Source organism: Pristiophorus japonicus, chromosome 22 (genome assembly GCF_044704955.1).
Source record: "Pristiophorus japonicus isolate sPriJap1 chromosome 22, sPriJap1.hap1, whole genome shotgun sequence".
Taxonomy (NCBI): Eukaryota; Metazoa; Chordata; class Chondrichthyes; family Pristiophoridae; genus Pristiophorus; species Pristiophorus japonicus.
In genome coordinates this window covers 62140767-62157013 of record NC_091998.1, presented here as the reverse complement: position 1 = coordinate 62157013, position 16247 = coordinate 62140767, and the positions used below count along the sequence as shown (strand labels likewise).

The 16247-nt window shown below is 46.5% G+C and overlaps 1 protein-coding gene across 1 annotated transcript in view; it reads right to left on the bottom strand.

Moving 5' to 3' along the window:
- Nucleotides 1-16247, bottom strand: part of polb (polymerase (DNA directed), beta) — a 203014-nt gene that overhangs the window by 111744 nt on the left and 75023 nt on the right. Inside the window, exon 11 of the mRNA XM_070866249.1 lies at nt 11520-11606. Coding sequence (XP_070722350.1) covers nt 11520-11606 — 87 coding nt within the window. The remainder of the gene's footprint in view (nt 1-11519; nt 11607-16247) is intronic.

Here is a 16247-nt window from a genome sequence, read left to right as displayed (position 1 = left end):
GGTCAGGAGGTGATCCACTCATTGCAAAGTACCCAGCCTCTGCCCTGCACTAGTAGCCATCATGTCGGTATAGTGGTACATTTAAGTTTCTGGTCAATGGTGACTCCCAAGATGTTGCTAGTGGTGATGGTGGTGTACAGTTGAAGGTCAGAGGGAGATGGCTGGGGTTGGGCTTTCTCTTGTTTAAGGTGATCATTACCTGGAACTTACATCGCGCGAATGTTACTCTGTACTTGTTAGCCCAAGCATGGATGTTTTCAAGGACCTGCTGTAGGTTCGCATGGACTGTTTCATTATTAGAAGGTTTGTGAATGGAGCTAAACACTGGAACAGTCAGCAAACACCTCCACTTCTGACTTTATGATGGAGGGAATGTCACTGATGAAGCAGCTGAAGATGGTTGGGCCTGGAACATTTCCATGAGGAACTCTTGCAATGATTTTCTTGGGCTGCAATGATTGGCCTCTGAAAAACACAACCATCTTCCGTTGTCAGGTATGACTCTAGAAATTGGAGGGTTTATCTTTTGACCCCATTGACCCCAGTTTTGCCATGACTCCTTGGTACCATACCTAAGTCGAGTGCTGTCATGATGCGAAATACTGCAACTCTCACCTCTCCTATGACATTCAGCTCTTGTAACCGTGTCTGGATCAAGACTGTGATGTGGTCTAGATCTTGGTGGTTCCAGCAGAACCTGACCTGAATGTCAAACCTGTTCAAATCATTATAGAGATGTTAAGTCTTTTGAGCACTAAAGTAATATTACTCTTCCAAAGAACATTAACTGATGTGTATTTGAAGGATATGATGGATTGTGAAATCTTTAGTCAGTGAGTTAGAATCCAGCCCAGACTGATGGGATAAATGTCTCCTCTGTCTACTGCTGTATGGGTCCCAAGTGAAATGGGTTTGAGCAGTCACAATGTTACTTATATTCCAATTGTACAACATAAAACTAATTATTGTATGGCATCCACTTCTGCAGGTCCTTAAAAGAATACCACTCACTACACTGTAGAATTACCTATTTTCCAAACATTAGTGCCAAGCAATTTGTACAATATATTCTATCATCCCCATAAAGGACAGCTGCAGGCAAAGCATTTCATAAAACCTCTTCCCCTTCCCACAAGGGCTGCACAGTTCAAAGTCACAATTAAATCAATTATCAGCCCAAAACGAGATCTGCAGACAGTAGGTTGAAGCCTCCTGCTTCCTATATAGCATGCCATTAGCAGACTTTGGAGAAACCACATCCTGCAGTTCAGTTCCCTACTCTGAAAGCCCTTCTTATCTGTCTCTATGGTATGTCGCAGTCAGATCTCACTTCCTCATCTCTGCTGCAGGCATGTCATACCTACAGAACAAACACTTCTAAAAGAGTTGCTACATGCTTACATGGCAAGTAGATTTTACCAGCACAGTCACAAATTTAACGTTTAAAGCCTCCTTCATTTTTATATTAAAAATTCCCCCTCTCTTCTTTTAGTCCCTTGCGTTACTAGGTCTATTCCAAGTCTAGGCAGGGAGGTGACTGACTCCTCATTCTCTGTCTATGATGCTCAGTGACTGTCTGATAGAGTCATTGTCTGCAGTAGCACTAAGCCTTACAGAACAGAAGGTTGCAGGTTAAGCTCACAGTTGATCTCAACTGATTGAGAACAGCTCAGTGAAAGTGTATATTACAAATTATTCAAAGATTTAAGTACTGTAAAAAATCAGGCCTTCCTAATCAGGGTAAAAGTGAAACTTTAAATATGCTAAAACAAAGTGGTGCGCTGCGGGACCATGGAGACGAAGCTGCAGTGTCCGACTTCCAACTCCACACTCAATTTTGTTTGGAGTTCGGGAAAAGGCTTCCCCAGGAAGGGCACGTTACTCAGGATAGTGTTCACATGTATTTTTGTAGCTCAAAATAGGCACTTGCAGCGGATGGGAGCAGGTCAGCTTTGTGCCTTCGCAGTAGAAATTTGAGAGTGCTATAAGGTGGGGAAAAAAAAATCTAAAAATCTCTTTCAAAAAGCTGTGTCCTTCGCAGTTGTCAGGGCTGCCTATAACTTATCTAATTTTAACCAATCCACCACTGATCCTCCACTTGCAGACTATTTTCTAACAGATACTGTTCTCATGCCAACATTCAAAATGTTTGTGCTAAACTTCTCTTTTTTTTTAAAAACATTGGATAAAACCAGTTTAAAATAAACAGATCAACAGCGGTGTTAAGAAAGTTCACACAGGAGTTTACTGTGAGTGCATTCAACACTTCCAGTAATACATGGCATACAATCAAACAGGCGAGCTGCACCATCCAGTGCGAGTGTCAGAGAGTGAGTGATGCTGCAGTCACATCTGCAGCGGGAAGCGTTAGCAGCCGGCGGATCCAATATCTTGGTCAGGAATAACCTAGCTAGATTTGTTTCTACAACCTACAGAGCCAATGCCTCAGGCACTCCAGCAGCTGTACTAATCATTTGGTTTCCATTGCCCCTTCTCCTCTTCATCCCTCCCTCCTCCACCCAAAAACAACAATAAGAAATTCTCCTGGGTAGTACCTTTTCTTTTTATGTTTTTCATAGATCATCTTCATGCCTGTGGGCTTGTAAGTAACATGAATTTCAAACCCTTTCAAATCATTACAGAGATGTTAGTCTTTTGAGCACCACAGTAATATTACGGTTCCAAAGAAAATACAGCAAGAATGCTAGCTGGTGCATTTGAAAGATATGATGGATTATAAAACGTTTAGTCAATGTGTTAGAATCCAGCTGAGATTGATGGGATGAAAAGTTGCCTCTTTCTACTGGTGTAGACAGAGCCAAGTGAAAATGAGTTTGGGCAGTCGTAATCATGTTTCTTATAGTCATGGGCCTACAGCATAAAACTGTCCCTCATTCAGCACTAACTTGCAATCACGCTCAGAGTTGGTTTTCAAAATTGAATAAAGGTCGCACTAGGACAGTTGGGATGGCCGCCTGAGTTTGGAGCTGAGTGGAGGGAGCTTCACTCGGCATCTAACCTGTGCTGTACCTGCCCTGTCATCAATTAATACCAACGTTGCAGCCTGACTATAACATTCCTCAGCTTGTGTCCTTCAATTTTGATTCCTGGACTTCTTTGGTTAAAAACTTAAGTAGTGATAAGTCAAGTTGGTGAGAAGTTCCATAGACCAACAACATGAAGAAGCTTGTCAGTATATGTAGCAGTGAATTTGGCAGCTTCATCCTGGCAACCACTGCAAACTTCTCAACAAACAGTTGGCAGGATTATCCGAACAAATCAAAAATATTTATGAAGAAAAACCACCAGAAATAAAAATTATATTTCCATGGTGGAAGATCATAAAGCAGCTGAAGTTTTGACTACAAAATCCATAAAAATACTTAGATATATTTTTTAGTTCTCAGTGCATATTTAAAGTTCGGGAAGTCTGTAATTATGGAACCAATGTTATTTCTCATTAGCAACAACATTATTCCTGCATCATTGACTTAATGTATCCCAGTTAGATCTATAAAATTGCATTAGCAACTATAACACAGCTGTCATACAATTCAAATGAAGCCAGAACAGAGGCACGATACATAAAACACCATTAGAAAAGGGAATAGTGCCAGACAGGTAATGTGATTCCTATATTTAATAAGGGAGTTAGAACAAATCGAAGGTTCTATAGATCTATAACTAAATATCGGTGGTAGGAAAGATAATGGAATCCTTACTCAAAGACGCAATAGAAAAACATCTAGAAACTGAAAATATAATAAAGTAGACAGCAAGATTTCAAAAGGGAAGGTCATGTTTGACCAACCTTATTGAATTCTTTGAAGAAGTAACAGAAAAGGTAGACAAGGGAAATACAAGAGACGTAATATATTTGGATTTTCAAAAAGCCTTCAATAAAAGGTACTGCATAATAGATTCGTGACTAAGGTCAGAACATGTGGAGTCAGGGGACAAGTAACGACTAGATAGCAAGTAAACTAGAAAACAGAAAACAAAGAGTAGGGGTTATAGGTAGCTACTCGGGTGAGAAATGGTGTTCCACAAGAATCAGTGCTGGGATGACTATTGTTCACCATTTACATAAATGATTTGGACTCTTGAAATCAGAAGCACAATTTCAAAATTTGTGGATGACAGCAAATTGGAGGGGGGGTGGTATAGTTAATACGGAGGAGCACTGTGACAAAACATAGGAAGCCAGAATGAGTTTGTAATTGGCAAATGAACTTCAATATAGATAAATGTGAGGTGGTACATTTTAATAGGAAGAATAAGGAGGCCACATACTCCTTGGAAAATAAATTCTAAATGAGGCAGAGGAATCTTGGGGTACAGATATCAAATCACTAAAAGTAATGACGCAGGTTAATAAGGCCATAAAAAAGCAAACAAATCACAGGGTTCATTTCTACAGGGATAGAATTGAAAAGCAGAAATGTTATGTTAAACATAATGGGCCCAAGTTTCCACATGATTTGCGCCTGATTTTTAGGAGCAACTGGTGGAGAACGGACTATCTTAGAAATCGCAATTCTTCACATTTTTTTTTCTGCAGTTCTAGTCAGGTAGAACAGTTCTACTTTGGAACAGAATTTTTTCTTCAAAAAGGGGGCGTGTCCGGCCACTGACGCCTGATTTCAAAGTTTCCACAGTGAAAACGTACTCTAAACTAACTTAGAATGGAGCAAGTAAAGATTTTTGTAGAACTGAAAAAACCTGTTCTACACATTAAAAAATCAGGCGCAGGTTGCAAATTAGGTGTCCAGAACGAGGTGGGGGGGAGGGGGGGGGGGAGGGAAGTCATTAAATTCTACAATAAATCCTTATTTATACTTCGACAAATATTATACAAATAAATCCAACCTGAATAAACATTTATAAGCAAAGAAAAGATGAAATAAACCATCTTCCTACCTGTGTGAAAGTGCTTCAGCCACGGAGAATGCTGCAGTCAGCCTCACAAGTTGAGGCACCCGTTCGTTCCCGCGGGGGGGGAGGAGGCGCCCGTTCTTCCCGCGCGGGGGGGGGGGGGGGGGGGGGAGAGGAGGCGCCCGTTCATTCCTGCGGCGGGGGGGGGGAGGGAGGGGAAGGGGGGAAGGAGACAGTGAGAAGGCTGCAAGAAGCCTCAGTGCTGATGTGCTGATGGCAATGTGATTTTATTAAAAAATTTTCAAAAATTAAACAGCTACAAAGAACTACAAAAATGGCTCGAACGCTCCAACGCGCATGCACAGCGTTGCCGGCAGGAAAAAAACTAATTTAAATGGTACCCGCCCCCTCCCACTTACAAAATCGGCGCGAGTGTAGGCTCCGCCCCCCTGGGCGCCGCGCCAAACAGACAAGGAGCTGCAGGGCGCTCCAGAATCGCGCGTTTTTTTTCCGGCGCCATTTTAGGCGCGGAAAACGGGCGCCCAGCTCGGAGGGGCGCCAGTTTTTTATCGTGTGGAAACTTGGGCCCATAGAACCTTGGTTGGACCACACCACACTTGGAGTATGGTGAACAGTTCTGGCCGATTTCTGTGCTGTAATGTAGTACTATGCAATTTAGTTAAAGCACTGCAACAGGAGTTTAAAGAGAATAAATAAGAATACCAAGCCAAGAAATGCAATAAATATCTTTGCTATGAGGTAACCATAACTCAATTGTCCTTCACAAACAATCTGGAACACAGCACTGTGTAAATATTGATCCTAAATTTTGGCTGGCCATAAAACATACTATAATTTGTCACAAAATACACATTTACACACCCAGATTTCTTCCAATGTAAAACAGTGGATCTTTATCTGTGAAAATTACTTTGTGCTCTGGTTTTATAAAAATTATATATCAAGCCTGAATCTCAGGCCCCTGTAACAATACAAAGTGGTGCTATTATGTGTGAAATGGCATGTTGGCCTTCATAGCGAGGTGATTTGAGTACAGGGGCAGGGAGGTGTTGCTACAATTGTACAGGGCCTTGGTGAGGCCACACCTGGAGTATTGTGTACAGTTTTGGTCTCCTAACCTGAGGAAGGACATTCTTGCTATTGAGGGAGTGCAGCGACTGATTCCCAGGATGGTGGGACTGACCTATCAAGAAAGACTGGATCAACTGGGCTTGTATTCACTGGAGTTCAGAAGAATGAGAGGGGACCTCATAGAAACGTTTAAAATTCTGACGGGGTTAGACAGGTTAGATGCAGGAAGAATGTTCCCAATGTTGGGGAAGTCCAGAACCAGGGGACACAGTCTAAGGATAAGGGGTAAGCCATTTAGGACCGAGATGAGGAGAAACTTCTTCACCCAGAGAGTGGTGAACCTGTGGAATTCTCTACCACAGAAAGTTGTTGAGGCCAATTCACTAAATATATTCAAAAAGGAGTTAGATGAAGTCCTTACTACTAGGGGAATCAAGGGGTATGGTGAGAAAGCAGGAATGGGGTACTGAAGTTGCATGTTCAGCCATGAACTCATTGAATGGCGGTGCAGGCTAGAAGGGCCGAATGGCCTACTCCTGCACCTATTTTCTATGTTTCTATGAAAAGTTGCAGCATTAGAAAATTAAACAAGGGTAAATGAACAGCTTGCAATAGTGAGGGGTACTTCAAATCAGGTATGTAAACTTAGGACTTGTAGGGGCCGAAATCACTTTTTTTTTAAAGAGCGGGTAAGAGGGCGGAAATGAGTTTCCGTCCAGTTGGGGTGGACTCTGCAACAATTGGGATATTACCCTCGTTACTTTTTGAGGCGGAGAAGGTATCCGCCCCCTTGTGGGCGAAGAACGGTAGTTACGTCATACCGCCTGGTCCTCGCCCCGGAAGCGACGTTGCCCTCAAATAGTTGATCGACCATTTGTCGGTGCCCCCGACAGCTTCGTGCGGCTGGAAGCTGCCAGTAACTGGGTGGTGCGGCCGCCCTTTTATTTTAATTGTCAGCCGACTCCTGAGTCCAACAATGGCAGCCACTGGTTCGGCCGGGCTGCCAAACCAGCAGCTCTCTCTCCCACCCTAGTCTCTCTCTCTTACCCCCCTAGTCTCTCTCTCTTACCCCCCCAGTCTCTTTCTCCCTTTCCCCCCAGTCTCTCTCTGCTCCCCCATTCTCTCTCTTCCCCTCACCAGTATCTTTTTCTACCCCCAGTCTCCCTCCATAGCCTCGCCCCTCCATATCTCTGTAATCTCCTCCAGCCTCACAACCCCCCCCCCTCCCCCCGAGATGTCTGAGTTCCTCTAATTCTGCCCTCTTGAGCATCCCTGATTATAAATCGCTCCAGCATTGGTGGCCGTGCCTTCTGTTGCCTGGATCCCAAGCTCTGGAATTCCCTGCCTAAACCTCTCCGCCTTTCTTTCTTTCTTCCTTCAAGACGCTTCTTAAAACCTACCTCTTTGACCAAGCTTATGGTCACCTGCCCTCATTTCTCCTGTCAAATTTTGTGTCTCATAATACTCCTGTGAAGCACTTTGGGACATGTCACCACGTTAAAGGCGCCATACAAATACAAGTTGTCGTTATTGTATAAAATTCAGAGTATTTCCTTAAATATAAGTACCCCTCCTACATACCCTTTAAATATAGAGCGGTAAAACCTTCAGCTTAATGTCTTGACAGGTTAATTTGATCCAAGCTTACAAGACACTATAATTGCGTTTGTAATTCAATACCCAAATTAATTTTGATGTTTATAAAAAGTGTACTTCACACCTCTTTATGAGGAGTACAGTCAACTAACTCAGGTTCTCAAAAGCCACTACAATATCTGGCATCACCTAGCAGGTGATGTTATGATGATCTGAAACCAAGATCAATGAACAGACATCTGAAGTGTAAAACAGCCCGGTTCTGCCACGCCTACATATACTTCACCACACTGTCAGGACACTTCAAAAGGGGGGGAAAACCCACGTGTGATTAAAAGTTCAAAACCTCCCTCAGATCAGGTGTTGTACTTTTAAAAGAATTGCAACGATTGAAATGACAAAATGAAAGTGCCAGGTAACGTACAGGAAGCAATTTAAGCTAAACATTACCGATTTGATTTCAAAGATCAAGATGAAAATTGAAGTGCATCCTCTTACACTCTTTAATCGAGCTGCAGATTGATTTATGATGACTCAAAGTCAGCCTGTCTGTTTTATGGCTTTGTGTAGATCTGTGGTCTTTAGAAAACCTCACGTCTCAGATTGTAGCAGTTCACTTACACACATTTCAGGCCAAGATGCTCTGAGACATCACAGATAAAACACTGACCTGAAGTTGCCTTGTGTATTTCACCTAAGATGACTGCAGAATAAAAAATGTCAGGCTCGAGCAATGAAGTCTACCTCTCTCATACCCAACATCGTCATTAAAGTGCCAGGCAACTTAATTCTGAGGCACAGTTTTCGCAATTCATTAGTTAAACTTTAATTCTTTTTTCTGACAGATTGGTAATGGCTGGATAATTTTCAAATTGTTTGACAAAATCCTTCTAAAAACAAGTTCAACTAAAGCAATACTCCAAGATAAGGTTCAACCGTATCTGTTGAAAGTACAGTTCCCAAAATATTTACTCTCTTTAGAAAATGTATATCCAAGTCCTTTTTTAATATAAATGCCACATGGTATCTACAGGGCCTTCCTCCACCACATTTCCTGCAGATCAGGTTTGTCATCTGCTTGATGCTTCCCTGGGGCTAAATGGTAAAATATTAATTCCTGGCTCTGGAATCCATCACTGCTTCACTAAAAGCGAAGAGGGATGGACGCAACAAAAAAATTTAAGTATTCCACCTCTACTGCTCCAATCAGGAGGCAGTTATCACATGTGGACTTGGCTAGCTCGCCCTCCATTACAAGCGATTACACTCCAAAAGTACTTCATTAGCTGTAAAGCGTTTTGAATGAAAGCCTTTTGTATAGCTCAGCAAGTTTATTCAGCAAATCACTGAACCATACAGACCAGAAAGGTCCAAAGTTGCATGTGGACACTACAATTAACCTCAGCACCTCTGGGTTTGGTAGAGGAAAAAACATTGACTGAGCTTCCCAAAGCTGATTGCTATTCAGTGACCCATGCTGGAAGTGCGTACATGTGGGTGTCAGGTCAGGAGCGGAATGGTCTCATCCGGATGCCCCCACAATTGAATGGTTTGCCCATGACACACGCTTTCAAGCGTCACTCTCAAATAATGGGCACTGGTATGGTATGAGAGGGTGACCAGCATCAGCATAACTGTACCCCATCAAGGCGAATACCTTTGGGAGGAAGAGAGGGGGCGGATGGGGGGACTGATGAGAAAAACATGGAAATCATTTTTGAACAATAAGTTGAAGAAGTGAGTATGTTTCCTGTGAATACTCGAGAAGACTGCAATCGTTTTCTGAATTAATACTTTAAAAATGACGACACACAAAGTCACACCTAAAGATGCAGAAAAGCAACAATCCTGATGTTGATTTTTTTTTCTTGATCGAACAATAATTTGATAAACTGCCATCATGCAGGTATGCACCTAATGATTATTTTCTTGATTACCAGGTATCTGAACAGATAAGATTAGATTGATTTAATATCACAAGTATCCATCGAGAAGAAAATCTATAATATATAGACCAGACAAGTAATTGGACGGAGTAGTGGCGCTGCAGTGACAATTTGATAACAATATAGAGAAGATGCTGCTTCAATATCTACCCGAGTACTTAGACACAATTCAATACATACTATGTAAAACTTTCCAAGGGAGTTTGTACATTGTCATTAAGTTGAACTTTCATACCTAATGCTATCCTCGTCTGCGATTTACTGTGATTGAAAGGCTGCATTAGAGGGAGCAGCGTGCAGCGGTCCTGCCCGGAAATCGGTGCAGTTCCGGCCTGCAAGACCATCAGCAGGCCGGGGCCATCAGAGGGAGCAGCGCGCGGTGGCATACCACTGCAGGAGGGTGACGGCTACGAAGTCAGGTGCAGATTGCAGTGCGGGCAGGCACAGCAGGAGGGGCGAAGAAGCGGCAAGAGTTTGTAGAAGGAAGTGACCGGGGCCCAGGAGAGGCGCGAGTCTGCGGCCCAGAAGAGGCGAGGGCCCAGGGGCAGCACGGGCCCAGCCCACACTGCGATATGTGTGCACACTAGGTCCGTGCAGCAGAGCTGGTCTCCAGTCGTCTTGGATAATCCTTGCCACTGGACCAAGACCTAGCTCTGTCAAGCCCGTGTGGTGGCTGGTGTGCAACTGCCATCAAACGTTAAAAAAATCTATGCACAGGCACCTTCCACCCTTCACAATGCAGTTCGGGACCTGGAATATTGGGTCCTTCATTGAAACACCTGTGAACTCATTCCTTTTTGGCGTGGAAGCAAGTCATCCTCACCTCGAGGGACTGCCTATGATGATGATGATTGTCTTCCAGCAAGCTTGACATTCACAAGGGCCTTTTTTGCTGAATGTGGAGCAAGTTTTATAATACTGAAAATTATGCAACTTCAGTAGTCAAGGTAAGGGCTATATGGCTTTTGGCCATTGGGAAGGATCCCGAAAGTTAGTGCAGATCTTAAAACCAGGTATTAGCATCAGCCAAAAAACATTTAATTGGAGAATATCACCGTATTCCTCCTCCTGCACCCCATTAAGGCAAGTCCTCAGCACCTAAAATTAAAAAAGCTGAAAACAATAAATATTCTATTTTGTTTTATTTTGTTACTCAAAAAGAAACTTAGGGTTGACGCAGAAGATTGACTGCAGCCACTCTCACAACTCAGTCAGGGTTCTTGCTCCTGATCACTATCCAAGCACCCTCCTGTGTGTGGACCGGGAAAGAGATCAGGATCAGTCGTGAAGTGCTCCAATCCGACAGCAAGCCAATACTCACTGCCTAGACTCTGACATGGAAAATTGGTAAGATATTGGACAGTCGCTGGTGCCTGTGGAACCGGACTGCAGGCTCAGTGGGTAGCACTCCCGGCTCCACAATCAGAAGGTTGTGGGTTCAACTCCAGGACAAAAAAAATCTAATTTGGGTCACTTGATTTAATGTTTTATTTTATTCACAACAAAAGAATTGCAAGCAAGGTCAGCAACTTCACAAGAGGTAAGAAATTTGAGTGGGAAAATAAAAAAACTATTATTTGAAAGGTTTTGAAAAAATGCCTGTCATTTCATAGCTTACATAATTACCTAATTTTAGGCAAATTGAGTGCAAAACAATAGTGTACCATGCTACAAGACATTTTATTGCACACATATTGCTGCTGGTAACATATTCTGAAGATTTGCGAGACCTTCCTCCCTGTCCCGTTACTGTGAATAAAAGCAATGTTCCACATGTTCAAAAAGGCAATGACCCCAAAATTATGTTACAGGTATGAGCCTATGAATGTTGAAAGCATTCATCCGAAATCCATCCCGCCACTATTTTAGCAGTGACATCAACCCATGTATTTTAAACACGTTAACACCACTGCTAAATACAGAAGAGAATTTTAGATGAAGGCCACAAGGGGTTGTCTGTTATTATCATTCCTAATTTCAAGGTCTGCAGGAATAGTCAGTGGCACTTACCATGAACTTGGCATCTCCCTTGGAAAGTGTGTTGGTGACAAAATCTATTGCCTCCAGGCATTCCACAACTTGATTGAGAAGCTTTGGCTGAAAAAATCCAATAAAAATGTCAGCAGTGTTTTCCTTATATCACAAATTATTATTCACCAGTGAGGTTACTAGGCTTATTTAGCATGTAGGAACAATTTCACGAACCAGTACTTTACAGCCATGCCAGTAAACTTCTTGCACGATACTCTTATTTCATTACCTCAAATTGCTCCCATAACCAGGACTTCACTCTAGCGTTATACGTTTCAAAATGTTCTCTGCAGACACAATCCAAGTTTGGAAAGACAGTGGGGTTGAAATTCAGTCCGACTGTTTGTGGTGGTTACACCGGCTGAGCGCTGATTTTAATGGCAGTCGGTAGGCGCCACCTCAAACTGTGCAAAATTCAGTTTTGCTGCCCAAAAGATGAGCAGCGCAGCGCTAAAAGTGGCGTTGCACAATCATCCTCGGGCGCCAAGGGAGCAGCAGCTCAGGAGGCCGACCGAAGGGGGTGGGGGGGGAGAAGTAAGGGGGTGGGGGGGGGAGAAGGAAGGGGGTGGGGGGGGAGAAGGAAGGGGGTGGGGGGGGGGGAGAAGGAAGGGGTGGGGGGAGAAGGAAGGGGGTGGGGGGGAGAAGGAAGGGGGTGGGGGGGGAGAAGGAAGGGGGTGGGGGGGGGAGAAGGAAGGGGGTGGGGGGGGGAGAAGGAAGGGGGTGGGGGGGGGAGAAGGAAGGGGGTGGGGGGGGGGAGAAGGAAGGGGGTGCGGGGGAGAAGGAAGGGGGTGGGGGGGGGAGAAGGAAGGGGGTGGGAGGGGGAGAAGGAAGGGGGTGGGGGGAGAAGGAAGGGGGTGGGGGGGGAGAAGGAAGGGGGTGGGGGGGAGAAGGAAGGGGGTGCGGGGGAGAAGGAAGGGGGTGGGGGGGAGAAGGAAGAGGGTGGGGGGAGAATGAAGGGGGTGGGGGGGAGAAGGAAGGGGGGAGGGGAGTGGGTGGAGGTAGAGTGGGGGGTGGAGGAGGAGGGGTGGGGGGAGGAGGAGGGGTGGGGGGAGGAGGAGGGGTGGGGGGAGGAGGAGGGGTGGGGGGAGGAGGAGGGGTGGGAGGAGGAGAGGAGGGGCAAGGAGAGAGAGGAGGAGAGGAGGGGCAAGGAGAGAGAGGAGGGAGGGAGGGGCAAGGAGAGAGAGGAGGGAGGGAGGGGCAAGGAGAGAGAGGAGGGAAAGAGGGGCAAGGAGAGAGAGGAGGGAGGGAGGGGCGGAGAGAGAGGAGGGGCGGAGGGAGGGAGGAAGGAGAGAGGAGGGGCGGAGAGAAGGAGAGAGGAGGGGCGGAGAGAGGGAGAGAGGGAGAGAGGGAGAGAGGGAGGGAAGGAGAGGGGAGGGAGGGAGGGAAGGAGAGAGAGAGAGGAGGGAGGGAAGGAGAGAGAGGAGGGAGGGAGGGAGGGAAGGAGAGAGAGGAGGGAGGGAGGGAAGGAGAGAGAGGAGGGAGGGAGGGAAGGAGAGAGAGGAGGGAGGGAGGGAAGGAGAGAGAGGAGGGAGGGAGGGAGGGAAGGAGAGAGAGGAGAGAGGGAGGGAAGGAGAGAGAGAGGAGGGAGGGAAGGAGAGAGAGGAGGGAGGGAGGGAAGGAGAGAGAGGAGGGAGGGAGGGAAGGAGAGAGAGGAGGGAGGGAGGGAGGGAAGGAGAGAGAGGAGGGAGGGAGGGAGGGAAGGAGAGAGAGGAGGGAGGGAGGGAGGGAAGGAGAGAGAGGAGGGAGGGAGGGAGGGAAGGAGAGAGAGGAGGGAGGGAGGGAGGGAAGGAGAGAGAGGAGGGAGGGAGGGAGGGAAGGAGAGAGAGGAGGGAGGGATGGAGGGAAGGAGAGAGAGGAGGGAGGGAGGGAGGGAAGGAGAGAGAGGAGGGAGGGAGGGAGGGAAGGAGAGAGAGGTGGGAGGGAGGGAGGGAAGGAGAGAGAGGAGGGAGGGAGGGAGGAGGGGAGGGAGGGAGGGAGGGAGGGAGGGAAGGGAGGGAGGGAGGGAAGGGAGGGAGGGAGGGAAGGGAGGGAGGGAGGGAAGGAGAGAGAGAGGAGGGAGGGAGAGTGGGAAGGAGAGAGAGAGGAGGGAGGGAGGGAAGGAGAGAGAGGAGGGAGGGAGGGAGGGAGGGAGGGAGGGAAGGAGAGAGAGGAGGGAGGGAGGGAGGGAAGGAGAGAGAGGAGGGAGGGAGGGAGGGAAGGAGAGAGAGGAGGGAGGGAGGGAGGGAAGGAGAGAGAGGAGGGAGGGAGGGAGGGAAGGAGAGAGAGGAGGGAGGGAGAGAGAGGAGGGAGGGAGGGAGGGAAGAAGAGAGAGAGAGGAGGGAGGGAGGGAAGGAGAGAGAGGAGGGAGGGAGGGAAGGAGAGAGAGGAGGGGGGGAGGGAGGGGAGGGAGGGGAGGGAGGGAGGGAAGGGGAGGGAGGGAGGGAAGGAGAGAGAGGAGGGATGGAGGGAAGGAGAGAGAGGAGGGATGGAGGGAAGGAAGGAGTAGGGGGGGGGGGGTGGAAGGGAGAGAAGGAGGCTGAATGGCCGGGCCCAAGACCTCGGGCTGGATTTACAGATAGGTGGCGTCGGGTCTTGGAAGGGGGGGTCGCGGAGGTCGGGTCGGGTAGGTTGTGAGGAGCCTTATTCACGCAGCCCCAGTGAGGCCATTCGGCCAGGGCTAGGGGCTACGTGCTTCGGGCCCCTCCCACAGTTTTGGGCGCCTGGAGCTGCTGCACATGCGCGGCCACTGTAGCGCGCATGTGCAGAGGTCCCGGCACTGTTTTCAGCGCAGGGACCTGGCTCCGCCCCCTACAGCTCGTGCTGCGCCGCGCCCAGCTCCAGAGGACCTGCAGGGAGCCGGAGAATAGATAAGTTTTTTTTTGGCGCACTTTCTGGCACGAAAAACGGCTGTCCAGGTCCGGGCTGCGCCGTTTTAGGCGCGGCCCGAAACTTGGGCCCTTTTAAACTAAAACAAAATGGCTATAAGCTTCCTAATACATATTCTTGAAAGCAGTTACTGTCAGCGAAGCAAGTTTCTTACACAAATGCTAATAAAGCAGCTCGAGATCACAAGATGCGCCTTGGCTATGTGCTAGAATATATAATTCATTTGGTGGAAGCACAGCTAACGTGGAGATGATCCAGAAGGTGTCCCAGCCCCACCCCCTTTACTTTAAATGCCTTATCACTTTCTATTTAACCATTTTCCCAGTATATTGGCATTTTCCCTGTTCAGGTGTAGTCCATCCTTGAGGAATAGCTCCCTTTGGTCCCGGAACCGGTGCCAGTGTGCAACAAAGTGGAATCATCTTCCTGATACCACTTCTTTGGCCAGGCAGTGAGTTCCCTAATCCTGTCCTTTGCCCTGTTCCAGTGCATGGCTGGTAAAGTAATCCTGAGATTACCACCTGTGAAGTCCTGCTCCTAAACTTCTTTCCTAATTTCCTAATTTCCTAAATACATTTTGCAGGACTTCAGGCCTTTCCCTAACTACATCATTGGGTCCCACATGGACCATGATGACTGGTTGCTCTCTCTCCCCTTGCACAATCTTTGCCAGTCTGTGGACTACATCCCTTACGCTAGCACCTGGAAGATTACAAAGCTTCAGGGACGGTCAGTCTGGACTACAAAAGATCACGTCAGCCCCTCTAACTACTGAATGGCCTATCCCTGCTCTATTTTTAGCTGTGTTGCTAATCACCCCTCCCTTAAATTAACTGTCAATTGAACTGCAATTAAAATCCAACATCAAAGTGGTTTTGTTAGGCTCATGTGGCATAGACCAGTTGGGCCGAATGGCCTGTTTCTGTGCTTGTAATTCATCAATTGAGATGTCTTAATTGTGTTACATGTCTACAAACAGGTTTGTATAAACTTATTAAAATGTACAAATTCTGTCCAATTCCTCACTTGTATTTATAGTAACTGAAATGATTAAGGTTCTTTGAAAGTAGACTTGAAAGAAAATATCATAAGTGTTGTAGTTTGTCCCTCCCCCACCCAAAGAAATGGAAAAAATTAAAAGGAGGCCTTGCTAGTGGATAAACGAAGACTGAAGGAGAAATCAAGCCGAAGATGCTCTTCAGAAGAATTTCATTTATTCCCAATTTTCAGCTTGTTCCCAATCTTCCTCCAATGGCATTCCAGTAAATGGCTGGAAAGCAACAAGTTCTGATTTATTTTCCTTGCTTGTGAGTCCCCATGATAACACTACCGAACTCAGCATCACTGGGATTCAAACCAGCATCCCATTTATCCAATGGCAGAGGGTATTGGCACTCCAATATATTATGTGCATACACCATCCTAAGTATGCTTTTAATTTACTGAGGTGGGAAGTCAGATGGGACGAAGTTCCTTACCCTTTCTACTGGAGAGGGGTTAAAATGAAATACACATTTGGTCTGAACATTTCTAAACCAATATATAACCTATTTCCAAATGTGCTCAATTTGGTTGGCATGATGTCAACATGCAACCGCACCTTGAACTAATTCATCATTTAAAAACATTTTTCCTTGTTGGTAGCTTGGGGGGGTGGCGGGCGGAGATTCCAATGTGGTCAGGAAACCTAGAACGGTTTTCCACAGGCCCTGACGAATTTAACGGAGGGGGAGGGGGGCAAGGAGGAGGTCTCATGGGACGATCAGAGACCTGGGGGAGATGGGAAATTGGAGGCCTCGTTGGGGGTGGGGTCTCCGATCGCAGGGGTGAGTTATGTAGGGA